Here is a 25,023-nt window from a genome sequence, read left to right on the forward strand (position 1 = left end):
ATATCGGCTTATTGAATTCGTGGATTATGGGTCGGTCAATCTATTTTGATTCAAATAAGGTTTCATTGCTTATTAAAAGCGAGTATGTACACATTAAAGCGTATGTATTGAAAAGACCTGCGAGTTCCATCAGATTTATTAATTTTTAAGTCATTGAACATTCAATCCTTTCGATCGAATTAAACGTTTATTTTCGTACGAAGTTAATATGCTAGGAATTATCATATACAAGAACGTGAATATATTGTCAAGTCTGAATTTTAACCGTGTGAAGTTACGAAGCACAGCTTCTTATTTAATAGTATTATGTACTAAAACTTTCTTCGAAATGCGCTGCGTATTCTGGTATAAGTTTTATTTATATTGGTTTATTAAATTAGATTATAACTTTCCTTTTTTAAAACTTGCATATAATTGTATTTCGTAATTTAACTTTGTTAAATTTTGGGACGTTATTTATCGGATATGTAGTAGTACATTGATTTAATTTTGATCTTAATTAAAATATATCACACTAGTAAACAGTTGTAAAATTGTCTATGTGTAAATCTTATTGTCTTTGATTTATGGTACTTGATAATACGTCAGAAGGCTATTTTAGAGAAAGATTGATGTTGTAGGACACTGCAGTAATAATCAGTAATGAGTAGTAATAATAGTTACTAAATAGGTTTTAGAACTCGATAGTAACAATAATAAAATCGGTAAAACTGAAACGGGAGTTCTTTGGGCGCGTCTGTTTTTTTTTATTTTCATTTATTTACATAAATCAGCAAAAAACATTTGCTTCTTAAATTGTATTTTTCTTCCGCCGTTTACTTTAGATATTGACCTTTCAAGGTTTTAAGGACTTATTACGTATTTTATTTAGTAGAACAAATTACACGATTTTATTGTACTAGCGTTGCAACGCAGTTTGCTCGCTTTAATATGTATATGTATATGTATATATGTCTTATACATATGAGAATATAAGTAAGCATAGGTTGGCACGGCCCCATGGGAAAACCTATTCCATTAAAATGACCCAAGTTCCATAATTACCAATTTTATCTCTTTAACAATCTTTGTGTGGTCAATAAATATCGGAATATACATAATATAGCCAAGTACATCTCATAAATAAAAATGGCTTAATTTAGCTTTATTTTTAAATATCAGTTGGTGTTTAAAAACTATAACATAAGACAAAATGTTTTCCAATTATTATTATTTTTTTTGAAAATTCATAATATATTTATTATAATATCTCCATAACCCAGTAAATAAGATTACAAATGGATATTGTATATAAGAACTGTTGTATTTAGTTGAAAAGTGTGAGCGTCTTCGTAGCACACGTTCAAATCCGTGAAAGGACACTTTTAAAGATTTTCGTTGTGTTTATAATTCGTTGTTCTAGTAAAAATCAAAATCAATATCAAAATATAATTTATTCAACTAGTCTTTATAAGCACTTTTGATTCGTCATTTAACAAAATAAACTTAGTGAAGCTATCACTAGTTCGTAACGCAGAATCAATCAAAAATAATCGGAATGAAACTCAGTTAAAACATATATAATGCCCAAAGAAGGATTTATTGACTTTGCGGAGTCGGAAACAGGGCTTTATGAGTATATACGATCCCGAGGTCGTGAGGATAATCCGTAGGTCGTGTCGATGACGTTATTAAGTTTTTTTATTAAGACCTTTCAGTAAGAGGCCGGAGTCTGGAATTTGGAAGGGTCACTCCAGTGTCCCGGAAAGCACGTATAAAAGCCTTTTTCTTGTGCCTGTACTCTTTTCGGTCGTGTCGACGTCGATTTGCCATCCCATCGGAGTATGAGAATGACGTAATACCTAGAGCACCTGCAACTTGTGTTTGTATGTTATCATAGTATGTCCTGCGTAGTAGGCTTCGATTCACCACTGTGACGGCCGTAGTCAGGACGACATTATTATTATTACTAGAGGGTCCAACGAAACGCGTTTGCGTTAATTGAAAAGATTATTTTAGGAATTTCGAAAGATATTAAAGGTTTTGTTTTGAATTTTTCTTCAACGTAAACTGTATGTCAATTGTCTATATTAAGCGCCAACTTGATGAAACCTCATTTAAATGATATTTTTAATACCAAATATGTTGTATATATAAGTTCAGTTTATATTTGACTTTTTCATTTTTTTCTTGATGCCACTCTCTAACCAGCCAGTTACTTTTTTTTCTAAATATTTTTTTTAATTACTTTTTAATTATTTTAGTAAAATGTCCTTAAAAAATATCTTTATTTTTTTGTACATCTGAAGCTCTTCAAAATGAGAGCTTTATCGATTTTTTATACGCAGTTATCGCCTCATAATCACTGGGACAAAGTCGGCTTACGCTATTAATATTTAAGATTTATTATGTTTCAAATATTATCTTTAGGATAACAGGCAGCAGTTCTAATTCGTCTTGCAAGATTAGCCCACAAAGACAAACATTACAAGTTAGATATACTTGCTAAGCTTGTTATAACATGGATCTACGTTTCTAACTACGAAAATGTATTAATTTTGAAAAAGGTAATACCACTGAATTGAACTGAATGACGAAGTTCCATAATCTCTGCTCGTTTATTAAGGAAATGATTTTAAAAAGTCTTTTCTTTGTTTGATCCTACATTACATAATATGCAATTATTGTTTTGTTTCAGAATGATTATTGTTTAAGAATGTTGTTGTTTAATTGTAAACATGTTTATGTAATGTGAATATTTATGTAATTGTCAAATAATCTAAGTACCAAATTAAAAAGTTGTTTAAAATGTTATTGTATGTTCATATTTATACCGTGTATCTACCAATCATTCCTCCAGTTTTATTGAATAGACAGTATGTTCTTGAGATTTATCCTTCAGATACTTTTAAACTCTATAAAAATGTGTTAACTTTTTTAGCCTCACCGTAATTTTATAACATTAATGTCAAGCAGTAATTTATGTTTAAATGTCACAGGAATCAATCCACATTGGTTACCCGCGCTTCAATAAATCGTGAATTTAACGGATCGTAACATAACGCAGACGATTAACTTAGTTGAAGAGAAGCTATTAGAGTAAGGGGGTACTAACAATAAGTAAGACCACCGCAACACTTGGATATCAGTCGTAAGCCTACTATAAACCTCAGTCTACACTAACAAGATACGTACAAAGGATTTATGTATTAGGTTTTAAGCTTAATGCAAATGTATATAAATATCTATTTTAATATATGTGAAATGCTGATAATAAGTATACTACAGATTTTTCTTGTTTCTTTACTATATTGTCCACGTATAATATACAAAAACCTTCCTCTCAAATCTTTGTATCTTTTAAAAAAACTGCATTGAAATCCGTTGCGTAATTTGAACGATCTAAGCATACATAGACAGACAACGGTAAGCGACTTTGTTTTCTACTATGATAGTTATTATAAAGATTATGATTACGAAGATTATCATCAACATTTGGTCCTATGTCATGTAATTTTTTAAAAATAGAATATATTTTTGAATTAATAATAGAATGCCTGTGAAAATTATCATTAGGGGGCCTGTCTACGCTGCGTCTTCCGGTTCATGGTTTTTGATTATCGAAAATCTATTACGGGTTCGAAATTCAGCGAAAATGCGACAAAGTGTTGTGTTTACAATAATTATTGGAATGATATAAAAGCAAGTGCGATTGTAAAATATTTGTATTAAAATTGGTAAGTAGTATGCAAGGGTTGAACAGAAGAACGGCTTGTTAGGAAGGGTCTTGTCTACTTTATACGACGCTCTTGTTACGTCTTTATTTCCACTGGCTCGAGTAACGTGAGAATCATTCGGTTTATGCCTTTTGTTGATCGTCATACAATAAAATACTCTCAGTACTAGGTCTCATTTTTATTTAACTTTCTAGTTGACTTAATGGTAAGTGGTCACCGTCGAAACGTCACCAGTCATGGGGTAAAAAAGTCAAAACCACTTCGGTAATAGCACATTTAAAGAAATATAAATTGTTAGTGTTTGGTAACGAATAACAGAGTTATTGTTTGTTCATTATAGTAACAAAGTATTAATTAAATAATTAGCAAACTATAAAAATGCATGACTACAACTCAAAGTATCGATCACAAATCTTCGAAAATTTAAAGGTAAAGTGAACTTTGATCACGTCATTTACTGTTGAAATGTTTTCCTTTCAAAATGAATGAAATTAGAAAAGCCAGTCTTAATAAGGAACTGTAATAATATATGTAATGTTCTTTGTTTGTCAATTAAATGTGAACTACTGAACGTATGAGACTACGACCAGTCGCGCGGAACTGTGCGTAGTCACTTAAACTCTTTTTTTTTTAATTTCCGTTGATCCCTTCCTCTCTTTCAGATTCTTTAACACATAACAAAACGACCGTTTTACAGCTGGTTCTATACATAGCGATAAGTTTAGTTACGTTTAGTATGTTATGAAGTTCCATGACGTTTGTTATTAATGTCACCGTCAGCGAAGCGGCGCAGGTGTTGAACTACTTAGGGAATCCGAACATATCAACTCATGTATGTAGGAGTAGGTAATGGGCTGGTGATAATAACTTAACATCATATGGAGTGGATACATTCTTAGTGTTATCATTTACTAGTAAGCGTGACGTGTGGCTTGCAATCCCTAAATTTCGTGCATAAATTCACAAAATAGAAGATGTACTGTATCTTCCAATATTCTCATTTTCAAATATTTTAAGCCCTTAATCACTACTACTGTTATTACTACTGCTTAAGTGTATGCAGACACTAAAATTACAAACACAATTTAAAAATAACTGTTTGTTGAAATCCCATTGTCATTGATAAGATTTTTTAGGTTGACTTTTAAGAATTCGTCATTAGGTAGTAGGCATAAAAAGTAGGCATTCAGTGGTCAAATATTACATATAGCATATAATACACCAGAAGGCTATGTAGGGGTACTGTATGGTTACTAATGACTAAACAGGACTTAGAACTGAATAAAGATAATTACACAATAAGGTGCATCTAAAATTATACAAAAAGTCTGTGAAAAAAATAAAAGCATTCCATTGCTGGCAAAGCTTGATCATGATTGTGGGTGGATCCTGCTAAACATTTCTGAATATTTAACTGACAAAAATTTATTTCATTCTTGACGGTAAACGATAAAAAATTTATTCAGGTGATTGATGATAGTCTGTCATGTGTGTCCACGACCCCGTTCTAAAACAAGCGGTGGATTAACCTCTAAATTTGAGGAGAAGGAGGCTTTTAGTCATAAAATGGAAATAGACTATCTATTATGACAATTTATTTAAAACTATTAACCCGCCCTGGCATTGTATGGTTCGTGTTTTGTTTATTTGCATGACGGCGGTAGCCTTGCTTAAATTTCAAAATATGAGGATTCGCATTGGCGCTTAATTGCCTATTTGCATAAAAAATATTTTAATTTGATGTAAACGCTTTATGTTTTATTTTTCTTTTGTTCAATAAAAACCATAGGCTCTCAAGGTTTGGCTTGACCAAGTAAAACAGGAATACCTTTTAATATATGTATGTAGATAGTACTTACGAGTTTTTTCTGAATGCGTAAAAGATATATCATAAAGTATCAAAAAGCGCAAATTTATTCGTAAATATAAGTAATGCTTTAAGCCTAATCGAGTAAACAGGTTTTAACGCGTTTGTATTACAAATACGTGATACATTATAAGATTATCAAGCATGTAAGATATTGAACATGTCAGAGTTGCAAATCCAGACTGAGCCTCAGTAAATAATAGAGATTTATGGTATGATCCATACCTAAAATACATTCTAGATTTGCATCTATGAAATAGTATTTTTGTCTATAAAATGAATTTGTAACTCAAAATAATATATTGGAATAATCTATCGGAAACACAATAAATTATCGGAATAAACCCGTATAGACATATGGTTTGTAACATCTTAAAACTATGAGAGGTTTTTTTTTACTTGGAAATGTTATTTATTTGGGGGTTCGAGCTCCAGAAATAAAAAGTATAAGTAAAATTTTACATAATTTATAGAAATTTAATTAAAAGACAATCAACGTTTTTAGTTTATAAAAAAACAAACAAGCAAGAAGGCTCATCTGATTGGAAGTGATTACCACCGGCCATAGACATCTTCAACACCGGGGGGGCTTGCAGGTGCGTTGCCGGCCTTTAAGGAAGGAGAACGCTCTTTTTAAGGTCCGAAGTCCTATTGGTTCGGAAAAACCGCCGGCGAAAGCTGTTTCCACAGAATGGTTGTGCGAGGTAGAAAATATCTTTATGGTGCAGAGTAATCCAACATCTCTACGCAAAACCAAAAGACCAAGCAGGTCGGAAAGGGCTTGGTCGTCGATAATTCGAGTCGCTCTGCATTGGATACGCTCAAATGGAAGGAGCTGTTACTGAGGAGCATCCACACAGGGGTGAGAGGAGTATTCCATGTGGGGCAGAGTTTGCGCTTATTTTTTATTTAGGCGATGGACCGACGTGAAATACTGTCTTGCCTTGCCGAAAACATTCAACAAATTCGTGGTGTGGAACACCAGCATTGAATGAATGTTCCCGTTTTGAAACAAATCATTGATATGCAGAAGAAACAGAGTGGGTGATAGAACGCACCCTTGTGGAACGCCAGCATTGACGAATTTTATATAAGAGCATGTACCATAGATAACGACTTTAATGCTCCGATCTGCCAAAAAGCTGGTGATCCAATTGCACAATTTCCCGGGAATAGGAAAGGAGCTTTGAAATATGTTCCTTTTGCCATATGCAATAGAAGGCCTTCGCTATGTCCAAACTGGCCGCCAATGGCTCCCCCTTGCTCTCAATTCCGCCCATCTGCGATTAAGGTAAACTAGAAGATCACCGGCTGAACGACCCCGATGGTACCGCACAAGCTAGCAGTTTATAACTGACTCCACTTGGAGAGCAAGAAGGTGATGGCTATAGGCCTTAGTTGGAGGGGTCAGAGCGATTACCCTATTTAGGGAACGGATGCAGCCAAGCAGTCTTCCATAAAATATATACAGAATGTACGTCTTATACATTTCAAAATGTATTGGCACTCTGTAAAAAGTTTATCCTCTTTAGTACCTAACACTACTAACATGACATTATGACAAAAAATTGTATCTTAATAAAATGTAAGCTGTATGATTATTATCACGCCTCTAGTTCTAAAATAATTCATTTAGTTTAGATTTATTGTCGTATCTAAATATATAAAGGCCAGACGGCCTAATTTTTTGAAGAAACCAATAAATAATTTTGTTTTGTAACAAATAAGTTTGTTTAATTAGCGCCAAAACATTTTTTGAATTTCTTAGGTGCTTTGAACCCCCAAACTCCCCCTGCCTACAGCCATGAAGTGCATAATTGTGTGCAAATACGAATCAACTTTATATTCGCCCATTGTTACGATCCGATGGAATGTCAGATTTGACACGACCGAAATGTGTGACGCACGATTTTGGACCCAGAATACACAACCAACTTTTAATCTCTTGCTTGTACGTTCCAGTGTTTGATCGCAGAACTTTGTGATCTGCCGTGCTTATAATCAAGCCACTTTCATTGAGCCACAATGTAACATATACAACTTTGTTCTTTCATAATTTAAAAGTTTGTAATCATTGCAGTATTTTGTAAACACAGAAAAGCAAATTTGGAGAATATTCATAACCTCACTTCGGGCGTTTACACGTGTGTGATACTCATTATAAAAAAAAAACCCAAAGCCTATTCCTGAAATTTAAATTTATTTTATTATAATTAATTAATTAAATAATACATATGTATATTTCGTAGCCCATTCATCTTATTATATAAGATTCATAAAAACTAATATTTATTTATATTTGAAACTACAAATTGTTTCAAATAATAAAAAATAACTTATTATTTGTGACTTCGTTAAGTTAACATTGGGCGACCGGCCAAGAAAAGTTTTCGTGACTATAATAATAATAATTAGTTATAAAAAAAATGTTTTGTTAATATTTGCGGTTTTTTAAAATACTAATAATTAAAATACCTATATTAGAAATTAAACAGAATAACCTGATCTAATTACCAAATTCAAGCGTAATCGTTAAAACTGTTTCCGGGATAAACGAAACAAAATTTATACATACATATAACATATATATAATATTACAATTGCAAGAATCGCTTATTCAATGTTATAAGATTAGTTGGTTGAAATTTAGAAATATAATTGGTTTTACATAATATAGAAGATTACTTTGCTTGTAGAGATTATGATTTGTAATATATTTATAATAAATACAGCTGGTATGGAGTATTACGGAATTGATTTCAAGTCACAAACGTAATATGTACTAAATTTGGCTGTAATTGGATGTATTCAACTGATACTGAACGGGTTCAAAGCAAACAAATTATACCGTACATAATGAATTCTATTAAGATTAAATTGTTAACGATTATTCTAACATTAAGTTATAATAGTTCTTAATGGAATTATTAATGAATTTTTAGTAATAAAAGTCGTAGCCGTGAAGAAAAGTATTGAAATATCAGTTCGATTTCTGAGAACCGTTTGTATTATACCAAAATACTGTATTTATTCGTCTTAGTGCTGATGATTGACGCTTTAAATTGGTTCAATGGATTATAGTTTATTGGTAGCAAAGACTCGGTGGTACTGCTTTGTGTAAAATCTCTTTGGGTTACACAACAACAGCCTGTAAATTCCCACTGCTGGGCTAAAAGCCTCCTTTCCCTTTGAGGAGAAGGTTTGGAACATATTCCACCACGCTGTTACAATGCGGGTTGGTGGAATACACATGTGGCAGAATTTCTATCAAATTTGTCACATGCAGGTTTCCTCACGATGTTTTCCTTCACCGCTAAGCACGAGATGAATTATAAAGAAAAAAAGAAGAAAAAATCATCGGTTAAGATGCACGCGTTCTAACCACTGGGCCATCTCGACTCTCTTGGGTTACACACACACACACACACACACACACACACACACACACACACTTATCAGATATTTTATTATGAAACGACAGTACGCAGTATTGTGTTTCGATTTGAATGGTGAGTGAGATAGTGTAACTACGGCACGAGACATAACATCTCAGTTCCCAAGGCGCATTTGCGATATAAGGAATGTTTGATATTTCTTACATTGTATGTGGGCGGTGATGACCACTTACGATGAGGTGGTCCATTTACTGGTTACCTACATATATCAAATAGTTACTGCGTATCTTTATATTTGGACAACTAAATGTTGTCGACCGCGATTTCGCTTGCGTTTTAGGGGTTTCTCGTCAGATGTTAGTTAGGCTGTCCTTCTTTGGAGTTCAAGCTGGCTTAATAATTTTTTTATCAAATTTGGTTTATTTATTTTGCCGTGAAAGAGTTACAGACAATTACTTTCCCATTTATAATGTTGTACATATAATTCAAAGTATTTAGAGTATATAAATATTTGATTTGATTTCATTTTTTATACACTTATGTCATTTAATTGGCGGTGTGTAGGCAGAATCTACCTACATTAGGTATGTAGGTAGATTCTGCCCACGAATCGTTAACTATGATGAGAAATTGTCAATTTAAAAGTGTTTTTTTTTATATATAGTCTAGAACAAAAACACTTTTGCCTGTATTTCCGCTAATCTATACATATAATGAATATTCCTTTTTACTCAATGCGTATGTATACATGGTACATGAACCAAAATAACATTGTCTGTCTGTCTGTTCGTTTCAGCTAATCTCTGGAACGGCTGGACCAATTTTGACGAGACTTTTACTGGCAGATAACTGATATAATAAGGAGTAGCTTAGGCTACAATATTTTTTTTTTTGGTAATTCAAGCGTGTCATGGTTGCGGGCATAGCTAGTTTATTCTAAAACTACTCAATAGATTTTCACTGCATAAGATTTTAAACAAACATGGCTATTTTTATTATTACAGTTAATAATTACCATGATTTTTTATTATTTTTGTTTGGTGGATATTGATATGTGGTGTCGTGAACAAGACATTCATAGATAATGTCGAAATATCGAGCTCCACCGAACAAAAAAAAAAATGGTAAATATCCCGCAATTAATAAATGTAAGATTTTCACTAAGTTGTATAAGAACGAGTTTACCGCTCTTTCTTTGTGTAAGGGTTGATAAGCATTTATAATTTATAAACATTTTGTACATAATGGCTGTTATCGTATCGTAAGAAATATTCATGCTTATTCTAGAAATGTAAGTTACCTTAGGTATTTAATATTTGAATTTAGATTAAATTTGCCCGAGTCAATACCATTCGAATATACTTCAAAAGATCACCGATTTCAAATTACGTTCAAACAAAAAAAACCCTCTGCGATACGGGTAATTTGCTCTAACAATAAAATATTCACCTTGGCCGTTTAAATGATCCAAATTGGAATTTATATGCCGTGAATACTTTTTGATATATGCTTCACAATAAAGTTATTATTAATATAATTCATTTATAACATACTCATACCCACTCATGCTTATAAATAAAGGATATAAAATATTACTTTTTTTTATGTCATATGTGGCAAACGGGCAGGAGGCTCACCTAATGGAAAGTGACTACCACCGTCCATGGACATCTGCAACACCAGAGGGCTTGCAGGTGCGTTGCCGGCCTTTAAGGAAGGAGTATGCTCTTTTCTTGAAGGTTCCCATGTCGTATCGGTTTGGAAAAATCGCAAGAAGAAATATAAAGTATGATATGTATGATAAAGAAGGTTTAGAGCACTTCCTTCCTTTTTTTACTAATATATTTTACCCTTAAAAAGCCAGGGTGGGTCGCTAGGTCTTTATAAGATCTTATTTAAATATTTTGGTATTTGAATTCGATTTTTATTAAGGGCTAGGTCTCCCTTCTGTGGAGAAGTCTTGGTGCATATTCCATTTCGCTCCACTAGTTTGTTTTGTGGATCCATATGTGGCGGACTCTCATTCCACACATGTAGGTTTCCTCACGATGATATCTCTCACAGGCGATATGAATTGAGAACGCTATTTACGTGTATAAAAATCGGTATTATTTTTGGGTTTGAACTTACAAACTTCGAGTAAGTTTCACTTGTAATCAGAAGTATCTCTGGTTTATTTATTTTAGATATCAATAAATAGATAGTATTTTGAGATCATTATTAAAAATATCAACAGTGCTATGTTCTCTCTTTAAATTTGTTTATTTAAATTAATAAATAAAAAAATTGTATAATCTAAATGTGGAGCTAGATTATTGCATTTGAAATTCGTGTTTGTTTAGGAAAACATGTGAGTATGAAAAATATTACTTTGATCCTTTCATTCCTCTCGGATACATCGGACATAAAATTAACGTAAAATGAAAATATATTTCCACATATTTCATCTTCAATGAATTTATGATTCAAATACGCTGTTTGTTTTTTATTGATTTTGTTGACTATGTAAAATAATTATCTTTATATACAGTTGAAAAATTGGTTTGAACGTTCCCATCTCGGAATGTAAAAGCTTAATTTGGAAAATCTCTTTGCGATAAACCTCATTTATGGAGATACCTTATTATAGAGTAAGGTTATCGGTTATATAACATCACGCAACGGCCCACGGAGGGACGCGTAACGCTTAACGTGGAGTTAAGTATATAATTATAAATCTTAAAAAAAATACATCGTGTGTTGTGTGTAGGTATATACTTTACTCTTGTTATTTATTTCAAAGTGTTTATTTTTATTTTATTTTTTTATCAGTATCCTTGAAAGTAAAGATGTGAATTATATAATGAAATGATATGTCGGTGGACGAGTCTTAGTATTTTATAAGTAAAAAATTGCAGTAAAATCTCTTTGGTTGTATTGTTGTATCCGTCCGTTTTTAATACTATTAAATAGATAACATTTCAAAAACAGAAAGAGGAAATGTAAAAACAGTTTCGCGCCATTTTTCTATTGTTTTTCTGTCGATAAAAATTAGTGAAACTGACGAAGAAATTCGATAAATTGGGATTTTTTATTAAAAACTCGAAAAATGCGAGCCAAGCCGCAAAAAAATATGAACTTGAAACCATATATCAGTGAGAGTGGTTCAAATTTGTTCAAGCATTTTCACTTGGAAAATCTTGATGTCTAAGGTGAAGTGTTCTCTGATCGAATTGTAGATAAAGTTGAGGTAGTATTTGAAAGAAAAGAGCAAAATTGGCATATCAGTAGTTACGACATATCTAAAGTGTTAAGTGTTCCAAAACTGTTTTGACCTACTTGAAAAAGTCTGGATACACAAAAAAGGTCGGTATTTGGATACCACACGATCTCACTGAAAGAAACCTAATCTTGTAGTCATTTGCGATTATCTATTGAAACATTATAAAGCTGAAACGTTTGTCAAAAGATTGATCACTACTGATTAAAAGTATTACCTACGACACGAACGTGCGAAAAAGATTATTGTAAAGGATATTCAAGTTCCACAGACTATAACGAAATCCGAATTCACTCACAATAAGCAATATCTGTGTTTATGGTGGGATAGGAAGGGCATCGTTTGAACACCTGATAACTCCAGCAAGAAATGGACTAACAACAACAACAACAACAGCCTGTAAATTCCCGCTGCTGGGGTAAAGGCCTCCTCTCCCTTCGAGGGGAAGGTTTGGAACATATTCCACCACGCTGTTCCAATGCGGGTTGGTGGAATACACATGTGTCAGAATTTCTATGAAATTTGTCACATGCAGGTTTCCTAACGATGTTTTCCTTCACCGCTGAGCACGATATGAATTATAAAGACAAATTAAGCACATGAACCATCGGTGCTTGCCTGGGTTTGAACCCGCATCATCGTTAAAATGCACGCGTTCTAACCACTGGGCCATCTCGACTCATGGACCAAATACCAGCTAAATTAATATGTCTGGTCCTTCATCACGACACACCAGATCACATACAAAACTTGACAATCAGCATATTGAAGAAGGTTGGAGAGGAATAAATGAATCTTCTATATAGAACTTACACCCTCAATTATTATTACCATTGTAACTATTGTTTTTTTTGCGAATTTTGGTATCAAGATCGGGACTGTCAAAAGTACAAGTCTTAATTTTTTAATTGTAAGTCCCGAAAAGTATACAGTAACTTGATTATGTGTCTTTATAATGGAATTAAGTTATCGATGAATGACACATGAAAATGTATTTATTGTAATCAATTCGAAATAAACAAGAATACCAAAAATATCTTGAATTTGAATATAAAATACGGAAAGAATTTTTCCAAAACGAGTATTTTTTTAACAAAATATAATAAAATTATTTTTTTACCTTTAAATATAATAAGCGGCTTAAGGACATCAAATTTAAATTTAACTTTTTTTTAAAGTATCGAAATTGAAAAAATATATAAGTTCATAATATTTATATCCCTTGTAACAGAATATAAAACACGTTATTAGATCTTATTCGATTCTGTAACTCTAATTCAAATTGACATTTATTTGAATTCGTAAATACTTGTGAAACATGAAATTTGGTATAAATTTCTATTTTTAAACACTACGTAACTTACGTATTTATTTTTTTTTTATTTTTTTTTATTTTTTTTTATGGTATAGGTTGGCGGACGTGAATATGGGCCACCTGATGGTAAGTGGTCACCATCACCCAATGACGTTGTAAGAAATATTAACTACTCCTTACATCATCAATGTGCCACCAACCTGGGGAACTAAGATTTTATGTCCCTTGTGCCTGTAGCTACACTGGCTCACTCAACCTTCAAACCGGAAGACAACAATACTGAGTACTGTTATTTGGCGGTAGAATAACTGGTGAGTGGGTGGTACCTACCCAGACGGGCTTGCACAAAGCCCTACCAACAAGTATTATTAAATAGTCTTTGATTGTATAATTATATTAGATTCAATCAATCAAATCAATTGTTTATTGATTTGAAGTAGCATAAGCACTAACTTTTTGTTATTGAATTTTTACCTATTCAATACAAATACTATCCGATGTCCGTCTATATATATTTTTGTTTGAGACTCTAATAAGAAACCTAGAAATATTGGAGTCATGTTTTTGTAATTATTATTCGTTAATATGATTTAATTTACGATTTACTTTCGTCATGCAGAGAGGATGTGAAATGTCATATATTCTACATATAATAGAAATATAGTGGTTTGAAAATTAATTGAATATTAAAATGGGTTTTATGCCATTGATATGCGGTTAATGGTGTTCGTGTAAAACTGCCATATTAATGCTGTAGCTACATCATATGTCGCACGTACAACACGTATTTACCATAATTAATCTAATAATTATTTATACTTAAGTGACATGTCACGAGGAAATGGTATAAAAATATATTATAATTAAAATGTACAAGAAGTCCCGCGGCTACTAACCATCAACATTTTATATAGATAATATAATCTGCAAAATATTCACAACGAAATTTTTCAATTTGGTAATATTATTTTATTACTTTTATTTTTTCCAAATACGAACGGAATTAGTTTCTTAGTAACTCATTACTAAATATTATTTTGAATTAGGATTCATATGAGACAATATATTTTTTTTAATCATCGGATAATTGTTTGGATAAATAAATTGGATTTATTATCATCCTGACACACGTGACCTCTTCTTCTGACTAAATCCTAGCTTTAAACTTATGAAGTAACTTTTTTCAAGAAAATATAGTACAAGATAGTACGTCATAAAGATATTTGGATCTACGACTCACCTTAAGCATTTTCGACGAAAGCACAGGAACTTTGACGTTAAAGTCGTCGATATATATTTAAAATGTCTAAAAACCTACTCTACTGAGATTATTGAAGATATTGCTTTAGTGCCTCTCTGTTGGAGGTAAGTTTCCAAGTTAGTTTCGTAGCATGTTCGCGATGTTCGTCACGGATGGCGAGTCACATTGTGTGGTGTGACCGGATCGAGTGCGCGAGGCGATCTGCAGGCGGTCGCGCCGCCCGCCCTAAAACAACCTGCACTTAGTACGGCGAATGTCTTGCCGCCGTCACGTACCTTCCCTCCAATTTATTCTCATTCGTGCGTACTACTTTTACACAACTTCTTATATCTTGTTCGGGGTTATTTACGAGCTGCGAAATAAAATGGTGAACTATTTGTGATGATTGTATTTTTTTATATATTGTATAGCCTATCGAGACGAATAGACGAGACATCTTACAGAATTGGTTTTTTTATTTGGAAAGAGCATAGTTTTTTCTCATGTTTAGGAAAATTCATTTGAATGGATTCGTGTTTCAGATAATTTGTTTCCATTCTAATTTCAATTTTATTACTTCGTCTTGTTTGCTAAGACTTGAACTTGTTTTATTTATTCTCGTTTTTCTATTTCAATATTTGAGTCTATTTTATATAAGACTCGATTCTAAATTAATGTAGTTTAGAGTAATAATTCCGATCAAGTATATACTATAAATAGGGCATTCGAAAATTAAATTATACAAAGTTTTAGATTTTTTTCTTTAGTTTAAAACGTTACTAACAGTATTTTCTTTGTATTTTTAAACTTTTCGTATTGTTTGAAACACAATTAAAAATCTTTTTAATTTTATCCGTATTTGATGTCTAAATTCTCGGTTTCATTAAAGAAAATTATTGGTACCTTAAAGTACCTTTCAAGGTTAGAAAGGACATTCGACAAACCTTAATATTAAAACGTTTGACAGAGGTTACTAATAAAACTCAGATTGAAATCGGCAAACTTGATTTTTATGACCTCATTACAATTATTATATTATTAATAGAATACTCAAAGAGGTATATAACAATATTAAGATATGTTTTTTATATGTTATATGGCAAACAAGCAGCACCAGGGGATTTGCAGGTGCGTTGCCGGCCTTTGAAAAAGTCGCATCGGTTCGGAAAAATCGCCGGCGATTATACATCATGCTTCGTTAGTGCAAATAATTTTACCTGCGAAAATAGTGATGTGGAGGCTTAAAGTCTTTCGATTCTTTCCTTTTTAATGAACCCTTACTCTCCTTTTTTATATAAACAATAATTATATATAATATATGCTAATGAAAGTCGCAATAAAGATAAACAAACCATAGATAAAATCGCATGAAATACGTATTTCATGCGATTTGCTAATAACTCAGCTATATTGCGCACTACTAAGAGTTTATAGTTAATTTATATTTATTAACACTATTACACTACTACTTATTTCCACTTTATTATACTTCCAAAGAGCTGATATGGCCCAGTGGTTAGAACAGCATCTTAACCGATGATTGCGTGAGGAAACCTGCATGTGACAAATTTCATAGAAATTCTGCCACATGTGTATTCCACCAACCCGCATTGGAACAGCGTGGTGGAGTATGTTCCAAACCTTCTCCTTAAAGGGAGAGGAGGCCTTTAGCCCAGCAGTGAGAATTTACAGGCTGTTTACTTTACTTTACTATACTTCCAAAATTTCGATAACAGTTGCGTCCGATAACGTTCAAAACGTCAATTTTTTTCACAAAACCATAGTGAATATCATCAATCAAGCTTTCGGTCAATTATTTTGCGTCAATTTGCTGTCAGATGTTGTTTATTAGGTAATGGTTAAAATGGAGTTTACATCAGTTATCTTTTACATATTCAATTTGCATTTGTATATCTATAGCAAATAACAGTACAGTAGAACGCCGATTATCCGAACGTCGTATAACCGAATCGCTAATTATCCGAATCGGTCTTAAGCGTTATATAAAAAAGAAACCCTGTAATTCTTGTTGTAACAAGTAGGAATTCGTTTGGAGTATAGATATATTTAACTGTTATGGTTATAGAACTGTTTTTTTAGCTCGATATATCCGATTATCCGAATCGACCCCGGTCATATTTAATTCGGAAAATCGGCGTTCGACTGCAATTGTTTTCATGTAAGAAGGCACACAAGTACATTAATTCGTGCAAGACGTACAGTGCACTATAAGCTGTTGTTGTTCACAGTTGTGCAGCCTATAGCACCGACGGAGACAGGTACAGGATGACACCACGAATGTGATCCCCGATTAATAAATTTGGGGTTAATAAAGCATCATTACAGAGCGTTGCCGGTAACGTAAATACAATGACACGCGGCTGTTTGCTTAATTGAATTCTCGTATCGTTGATGAAATTTAATTATAATGTCTCGTGCAGCCTCCTATTTATGTATAAATGATTTTGACTAAACATTATGTTAGAGATTGTGACAAACGACTGTACTTACTACATGTATGTATGTAGGTAGTTACTTTAAGTATTGTACTTTTTTATTTTATTTTATTGTTGCATATGTTTACTTACGTGAATATTTATTTAGTTTTAATTGTTTTTGTAGCTTAGAATGCACAATTTTCCTCATTTAATGTGGTGATATGGCTTTTCAAGTACATTTAGGGTGTTCAAGGGGAATTACTCTGAGAGTTGACCCAGGTCTAAGATTGCAAAATTTAGGGTTAAAATGGTTCAGGACCTTTTCATTAGTAGTGGCTGTAAAATTTAATCTACACACAAGTTTACTTATAAATAATTAGGAAACTATCAAATAAAATTAATGAAAAGACAAGAATGGGTTGACCAGATTATAATTTTTTTGCTGATTTAAAGAAAGTGGCATCTGCTATAGGCCTAACACAGTCAAGGTATCTTTCTATAGGTACATCTTAGTAATGTTGTGTTCTGGTTTGAAGAGTGAGTCAGCCAGTGTAACTATGTCTAAGATTGATGGCCCGTTGTCGATAGTAGGAATGGTTAACATTTCTTACATTGCGAATTTCTACGGCCGACGGTCACTCGCCATCACATGCTATTTACCACATTGCTTGGTCTATCTCCTATCTAGATAAAATATACATATAATAAAAATGTATACCTATGCATATATGTAAATATACCAAAATGTAATTTTTTACATTTTTGTCGGTGTTGCCTGTCTATTTGTTTCTCCTTGTTCCTCTGGAAAAGCTGGACCGATTTCAAGGGGCTTTCACGGGCAGACAGCTGATGTATGAAGGAGTAACTTTGACTACAACAGTTACTCTTTTGTTTAATTCTAACGCGCTCGAAGTGGGGGACACAGCTAGTTCCAATTCAAGAAACACTACTAGTATTGTAGAATTTGTGTACTCGTGTAGTCATACAACTAATAAATAATCCTTGCAGATTAAATTTGTATGCGATATTAGATACCTAAAACATCTTTGTTACTTGTATTTGACTTCATTTGTTCCTTCAATATCTATATTTATACAAACATCTTATTCATATGTTATGCAAGATATAATTATTTAAAATATTAATATTTTTAAATGTTTTTTTCAATGTGGGTGTTGAGCAGTACAATTTATATTTATTCAATACTTTAATACGATACAAAGACAAAACACTTTGTACATAAGCGATCTTCGTTCTATAATTATTTTGTATCTGATATTATGATTGTTTTTTACTTTACGTTATTATTATTGCGGACTTGAATATATACAAATCAATCTTGTAAGTATATTCTAGTATATATCGTTTGAGTGCTATAGTTTGGAATAGACAGTAGTCTTTATTGAGGGATTATGAATTGTCGTCACGCCCCAATCTAATTTGCATTTGGAGTAACATTTAGACATAATTAGATACATATTATGAATCGATACGAGAAAGTAACAGCCCGTTAATTTTCCCACTGCTGGGCTAAGGCCTCCTATTCCCATTAGGGAGAGGATTTGGAACATATTTCACCGCGCTGTTTCAATGCGGGTTGGTGGAATGCGGGTTTGAACCCAAAATCATCGGTTAAGAAATAAGATGCACGCGTTCTAACCACTGTGCCATCTCAGCTCATACGAGAATCGACAAGAAATTCAGTAGTTAATCTTTATATAAATTTTCATATAAAAGTTTTATTGGTGCCCTTGGGGTAAAAAGGACTAGGTACTGCTATCTGCCGCCGTTCTTTAGACTCTTCTTTTGGGATGTGCGTATTTGTGTGTGGACAATATTCTTCGATTTAATTTATAATTTTAATAATTAAAAAATATGCACAAATAAAATTAATAAATATTTTTCATTTTACTCTTTATTTATAAGTCTATTTTAATCATATGTCGTAATACTGTCCGTCGTTTTGTGACAACTACTTATTTATTACGGTTTCTTCTATCCATATAGCGTAGGATTAAAGATAATACAATTTCAGTACCCGATAATATTTAATTTTAAAAGAAATTTTATTTCTAGACTAGATAACTCATGAACAAAAACTTTGTGGTTTCAGCGACGTGGATATAAGACGCAAAAACTCTTTTAATGTCCCATTCAAGGGGCGGATTCTTGTGGACTAATTACGTTAAAACCGTCCACGGTCTGCCCAGACAATGGTTCTTTTGTCACCATTTCGTTAAAAAACGCCGGAATTTGAATGCCTTATACCCATTAGCTGTGATTACTCAAAGTTCTTTTGAATATGAAAAAGAGGGAACATCTGCAAAAAAATTGCGTTTAAATATACACCTTACATTATAATACGATAGAGTATTTTATCGAATAAGGATCAAAACACGTAATAAAATATATTTATTTCTAAAATTTTGAAATGTGCTAAGTTGATATTTCTTAAGAGTAATTTCATCATTTTTATGTTTGATATGCATTATCTATTAAAAGGTTATATTATTTTGAAGTAACCGATACAACGCTATGGAATTTGAAAATAGCCTTGGAAAGCAATTGATATTTCAATATAATTATCTTTGTCACGCCAACATTGTTTGTTGGGAGTTTGATACATATGTATACTCGAGTAGGTATGGGAAAGACACATGACCATTGATAGACGGATTAACAAATAGTCCTTCTCATCGATTTTGGTTGGTTTTTTATATTATATGTTGGTGGACGTGCATTTGGCCACCTAATGGTAAGTGGTCACAATGGCGCTGTAAGAAACATTAACTATTCTTTACAGCACCAATGTGCCACCAATCTTGGGAACTAAGATGTTATGCCTTTTGTGCTTGTAGTTACACTGGCTCACTCACCCTTTAAATCGGAACACAACAATACTAAGTAGGTACTGTTCTTTAGCGGCTGAATATCTGTTGAGTGGGTGGTACTTACCCAGACGTGCTTGCACAAAGCCGTAACACCAAGTAAATGATGATGTTGAGGAGATACATAGATTATATATGTATAGGCAATTTGGAATAACTGAAAAATCTTTAGACGAAGAATCTACAGACATACGTACTTTCTGACGAAGAATAAATAATTCCAAACACAGAAGCACTCTTTATACCTCTGTCTCACAATGGGTTTAGTGATACGATGGCGATGAAATTTCTGACGCAAGACTGTCAACTTCCTAACTTGATATTCATTTTTGTCGGTACATATTGGGAATTGAACCCAGGATTTCGGGATTAGTAATTCTATAATGATAAATATAAACAAAATATAACATATTTATTAATTGATTAATTACTCAACCACGAAGCCGCACTAATAGTGAAATAAATATGAAACACTAATATGTACTGTTTCGAAAGTGGTTTCAGATTGACATTCAATTAATAAATATTTGTAATAGCTAGTATTAGTTTCAAAAATGAGAATTTAAAAATTTCTTTTTCGTATCCTATGTCGTGACATTTATACATATAAATGGGTAGGGCTTTGTAGTGCAAGCCCGTCTGGATAGGTGCCACCCACTCATCATTTATTCTACCGCCAAATAACAGTACTCAGTACTGTTGTGTTCCGGTTTGAGGGGTGAGTGAGCGAGTGCAACTACAGGCACAAGGCACATAACATCGTAGTTCCCAAGGTAGGTGGCACATTGACGATATAAGGAATAGTTAATATTTCTTACACCCTCATTGTCTATGGGTGATGGTGACCACTTACCATCAGGTGGCCAATATGCTCGTCCGCCTACCTATATCATAAAGAAAATAACAAATATATATATAAATATCTATATTTTTCTTCTGTTTTCGACTGATTAATTAAAATTGGGTTTGTGTTAAATGGATTAATTCTACGTACTACTACTGGTACGTTTTACTGGCATTTCTAATTTGTCGTTATCATTTCCACACTCGCCTTGAGTATTACAACTCGTGACGCTGTAGAGAGAAAAAAAACATCCTATTCCTTTTAAAAAAACATATTATTTAAAATAAGAATCTACCTATAGATGATAGAAAAGCGTGCTTAGTACCTTCTTGTTCATTTTCAGAATATATTATATTCATTTAATTGAATTTGGTTAACATAAATTTGTATTTAAAACGTTGGAATTAGAGTAATTAGTGAGTTTCTTATCGGTTCTTATCGACGGACTGTAAATTTAAAGCTTTACATTTAATACAATTTCGTAAATTCAAAGGTGCTTGTAAAATTATACTGGAATTAAATTATTTTTGATTTGATGTAATATATTTCTTAAATTAAAAGTAGTAGATATATAGTTTTATTTTGTATTTTATATTTACTTGAAAGTAAATTTGAATTAAGAATCCTCTTTATTTTCAGCACATCTACGGCTCATTCATTCATCTCATCAAAATGAGATCATAACCGATTTTTTTATAATTATGCAGCCATCATCCCATAATAATGGGACAAAAAGGGCTTACGCAATTAATGTATAAGATTTGTTTAAAGTCGATTAAGCTAGTTTACATATCTTAATCGAGTCCGATTGAAAGTAAAGCGCGAGATAGTTTGTCAATATTTATATTGCGGTAACAGAATCCGTGAACAAAACTTTATTGCAATTGTATACGAAACAATTTTCAACTGTTGTATACTTGTTTTGTAAGGGAAACCTGAAGCCGGTAAATTAATTACATCTTGAAGTAGGTACAGGCGTCGCTCGTAAATTTTCTTAGACCTATCTAATACTTTTACAAGAACATAAATCGTGCTTATAAAATATTGTTACGTTTTTTGGCAGTTCAGGCATATTTATATGATGTACTCAATAGAGATATTTTGATTTTGAATTGACCGGCTTTATATCCTAAAGGTAGATTTGTTGTGTTTCACTAGTAATATTTACAAAAAATGTGTACATATACCTACGTGCTTAAAATTGCAAAACAATATGCGAATAATTAATCACTCTCAAGTAACTAACTAGACGATAATTTATTCTCTTTTTCGTTTAAAAAATATATAAAAGAAAATAGGTCAACGAAGCTTAAGCAATTTTAAAACGATTTTATTTAATCTACATTCTAAAACGAGCTCGTGTATGAAAAAAACAGTGTTTGTTGTTTTACTCAGCTGTTTCCTGTTATGAACTTTTTATGATTTCTCTTAACTTTGACACGTCACTCGTGCCATTTTTTTTAGTTATTATATATAATGCATCATCATTATCATTATCAACATTACATAGTATAAAACAAAGTCGCTTACGGCTGTCTGTCCCTATGTATGTATCTTTAAAATTGCGCAATTAATACATATAATGATTCGAGGGGCAGCTTTTTATATACAATACATGGACGACATTTTTTACATTCTAAACTATGTATTATATGTTTTTAATCATAGGGGCGGGTCGCTAGTTAAAATTATAAAACTAATCTAATCTAACTAATCAAATGATTACGTAAATTAGTCAAGTCTTTAAAAATTGAGATGTGTTTATAAATGAGTCATCAATCGTGATTGTCAAAATTCTCCACGGCCCACGTGTGATCTAGTGCGGTAGCAATTATGGCCCCTACTCGACAAACTAATTGTCAGGTTATAACAATCAAATTAAAACGTAGTCGTTCCGTACAGGTCGAGTACCTATTCCGAGTTAGCGAAATAGCCCTGTGGTTAGAACGATGAATGATAATTGCGGATTCAAACCCAGACAAGCACCATTGAATGTTCATGTGCTTAATTTGTGTTTATAAATCATCTCGTGCTCAGCGGTGAAGGAAAACATCGTGAGGAACTCTGCATATGTCTAATTTCAACAAAATTCTACAATGTGAATCCACCAAGCCGCATTGGAACAGCGTGGTGGAATATGCTCCTAACCTTCTCCTCAAAGAGAGAGAGAGGAGGCTAAAGCCTCCTCTCTCTCTCTTTTAACTGGGCTAAAGCCCAGTTAAGTACCTATTCTATAAATTATGGTCCAGTTCCGATTCCGTCTAAGTTACTAGCTAGCTTTATAATAATAATGAGGAGTTACTTATCAGTTTTATGAGCTCCTTGTAAAAAGCAAAAATAAAAATATATCTATAAATAGAAAAGGATACATTTGTGGATGGGATAATACAAAAAAAAATACACGTTTCATTATCCTTAGATATTATATTATTTTGGCAACAATATCAATTATAAATTCTTATTATTTGAACATATTACATCTCTTAGTAACGATTATTATAACTTAACCCAAGCAGGGTAATGAAGAACATAATTATTATGTTTTACTTACTTATTAACGTTAAATAACGTTATAATATGGAATGTTATTTTATAGTCAACTTTAAAACTACATTGATTTCTCTTTAATTTGAGTACTTATATGTTCTATTATAACGTTATTGTTATATTTTTTTATACAAAAAAAAATAACGTTGCAATATACAACAGTACAACTATTTAATTAATAATGGTTTAAAATATTTAAACTCAACACAAAACAACCGAATTACACACTATATTATATTGTATAATAATCTAGCGCACCTAATTTTATATAATTATATAAAATTTCACAAATATATACTCGACTTACATATATTAGGTTTTATATTCCGATTTATAAATGCTTACGAATATCGTGTACCAATAAATTCTTTAAATAGTTATCGTTATTCGCGAAGCACTCTACGATATCGAAATGATCCATATCATCCTTTATCTCTAAGTACATGTTCTGCATCAAGCATGTGTTGTATAGCAATTCATAGAACTCTCTTGATTGTTTTTTGAATTTGGGACTGTCATTTTGTGCAGCTAAAATGTACACCCTTACTTTTCTAGCTTGGAGGTGGGTGAAGCAGTCGAACTGAGGCGAGAGCGGGACAGCCCACTCGCGTGGGAGCTGGACAGCTATATTCACTGTTGTGTGTATTAATTCCCGTAAGTCGAAAATTCCGGAGATGAGGAAAGCCCCTTGAAGCCTACGGGACCCTGGTGTGTTCTCGAGGAAATCTGAATTTGACAGCAATTTTGCAACCAGATGTGCTCCAGCTGAATGGCCGGCGAAATATACACCTCTGAAAAAAAAAATAAAAAATTGTGAGGCAAAGACCAAGTGAAATATATACTTAATAATGGAAAGAATAGTCTGTGTGCGATTAATTTAATTAAAAAAAAACACATCTAATTTAATTACATTTTAATCAGGTATTCTTTGTGTAATTGTGTGTTCCATGTATTTAACATGCGATATGAAGAACACATCAATAATATTAAATGTGTCATATAGTTCCTGGCCAAAATTGACAGTGATTTTTCAATTTTAATATACCGCAAAATTTTATATTTTACTGCCGGCACTCAACGGTCTCACCTGCGTTAAATTTAATTTTGGATTTTACAATCTTTTTAGCAGTTGGCCTTATGGGTTAACTTTTATGGTTTCGGCAGATGCCCAAACTTCGCCTCGCGACGTTCTTGGCTTAGTAGCAGATCAGTATGAAATGTCTTTTTCTCGTGATCTGGCTTATAATCGAAATTCCTATATGGCAACACAAAATGCTTGTGTCAACCCTTTTTTGGTACTTCCTAGAATCTGCCACTGATGTTGGTGTTATATTATTTTTGCCTATCATGAATTACTACGAAGCTTTCATAGACGACTTTGCGAGACATGGCAAAATTTTTAATATATTATTATGAGATAATAATATATATCGCCGTTAAATTGTTAATACTATGAGATTATAATCTCACATGATTTTAAAGTGTCGAAATGAGAATCAAAAAGGGTTTAGAAT

At 32.5% G+C, this 25,023-nt stretch overlaps 2 protein-coding genes across 3 annotated transcripts in view; both read right to left on the reverse strand.

Moving 5' to 3' along the window:
- LOC124540628 overlaps positions 1-14,995 on the reverse strand; it is a 54,300-nt gene extending 39,305 nt beyond the window's left edge. The window contains exon 1 of the mRNA XM_047118294.1: positions 14,793-14,995. Within this exon, the coding sequence (XP_046974250.1) occupies positions 14,793-14,801 (9 nt within the window). The 5' untranslated portion in view covers positions 14,802-14,995. The remainder of the gene's footprint in view (positions 1-14,792) is intronic.
- Positions 14,996-23,366: 8,371 nt separating this feature from the next.
- LOC124537554 (kynurenine formamidase) overlaps positions 23,367-25,023 on the reverse strand; it is a 31,663-nt gene continuing 30,006 nt past the window's right edge. For both annotated transcript variants that reach the window (XM_047114439.1, XM_047114431.1), the window contains exon 5: positions 23,367-24,300. In XM_047114439.1, coding sequence (XP_046970395.1) covers positions 23,841-24,300 — 460 coding nt within the window. In that variant the 3' untranslated portion in view covers positions 23,367-23,840. The remainder of the gene's footprint in view (positions 24,301-25,023) is intronic.

The sequence above is a fragment of the Vanessa cardui genome, chromosome 2 (genome assembly GCF_905220365.1).
Source record: "Vanessa cardui chromosome 2, ilVanCard2.1, whole genome shotgun sequence".
NCBI classification, from domain to species: domain Eukaryota; kingdom Metazoa; phylum Arthropoda; class Insecta; order Lepidoptera; family Nymphalidae; genus Vanessa; species Vanessa cardui.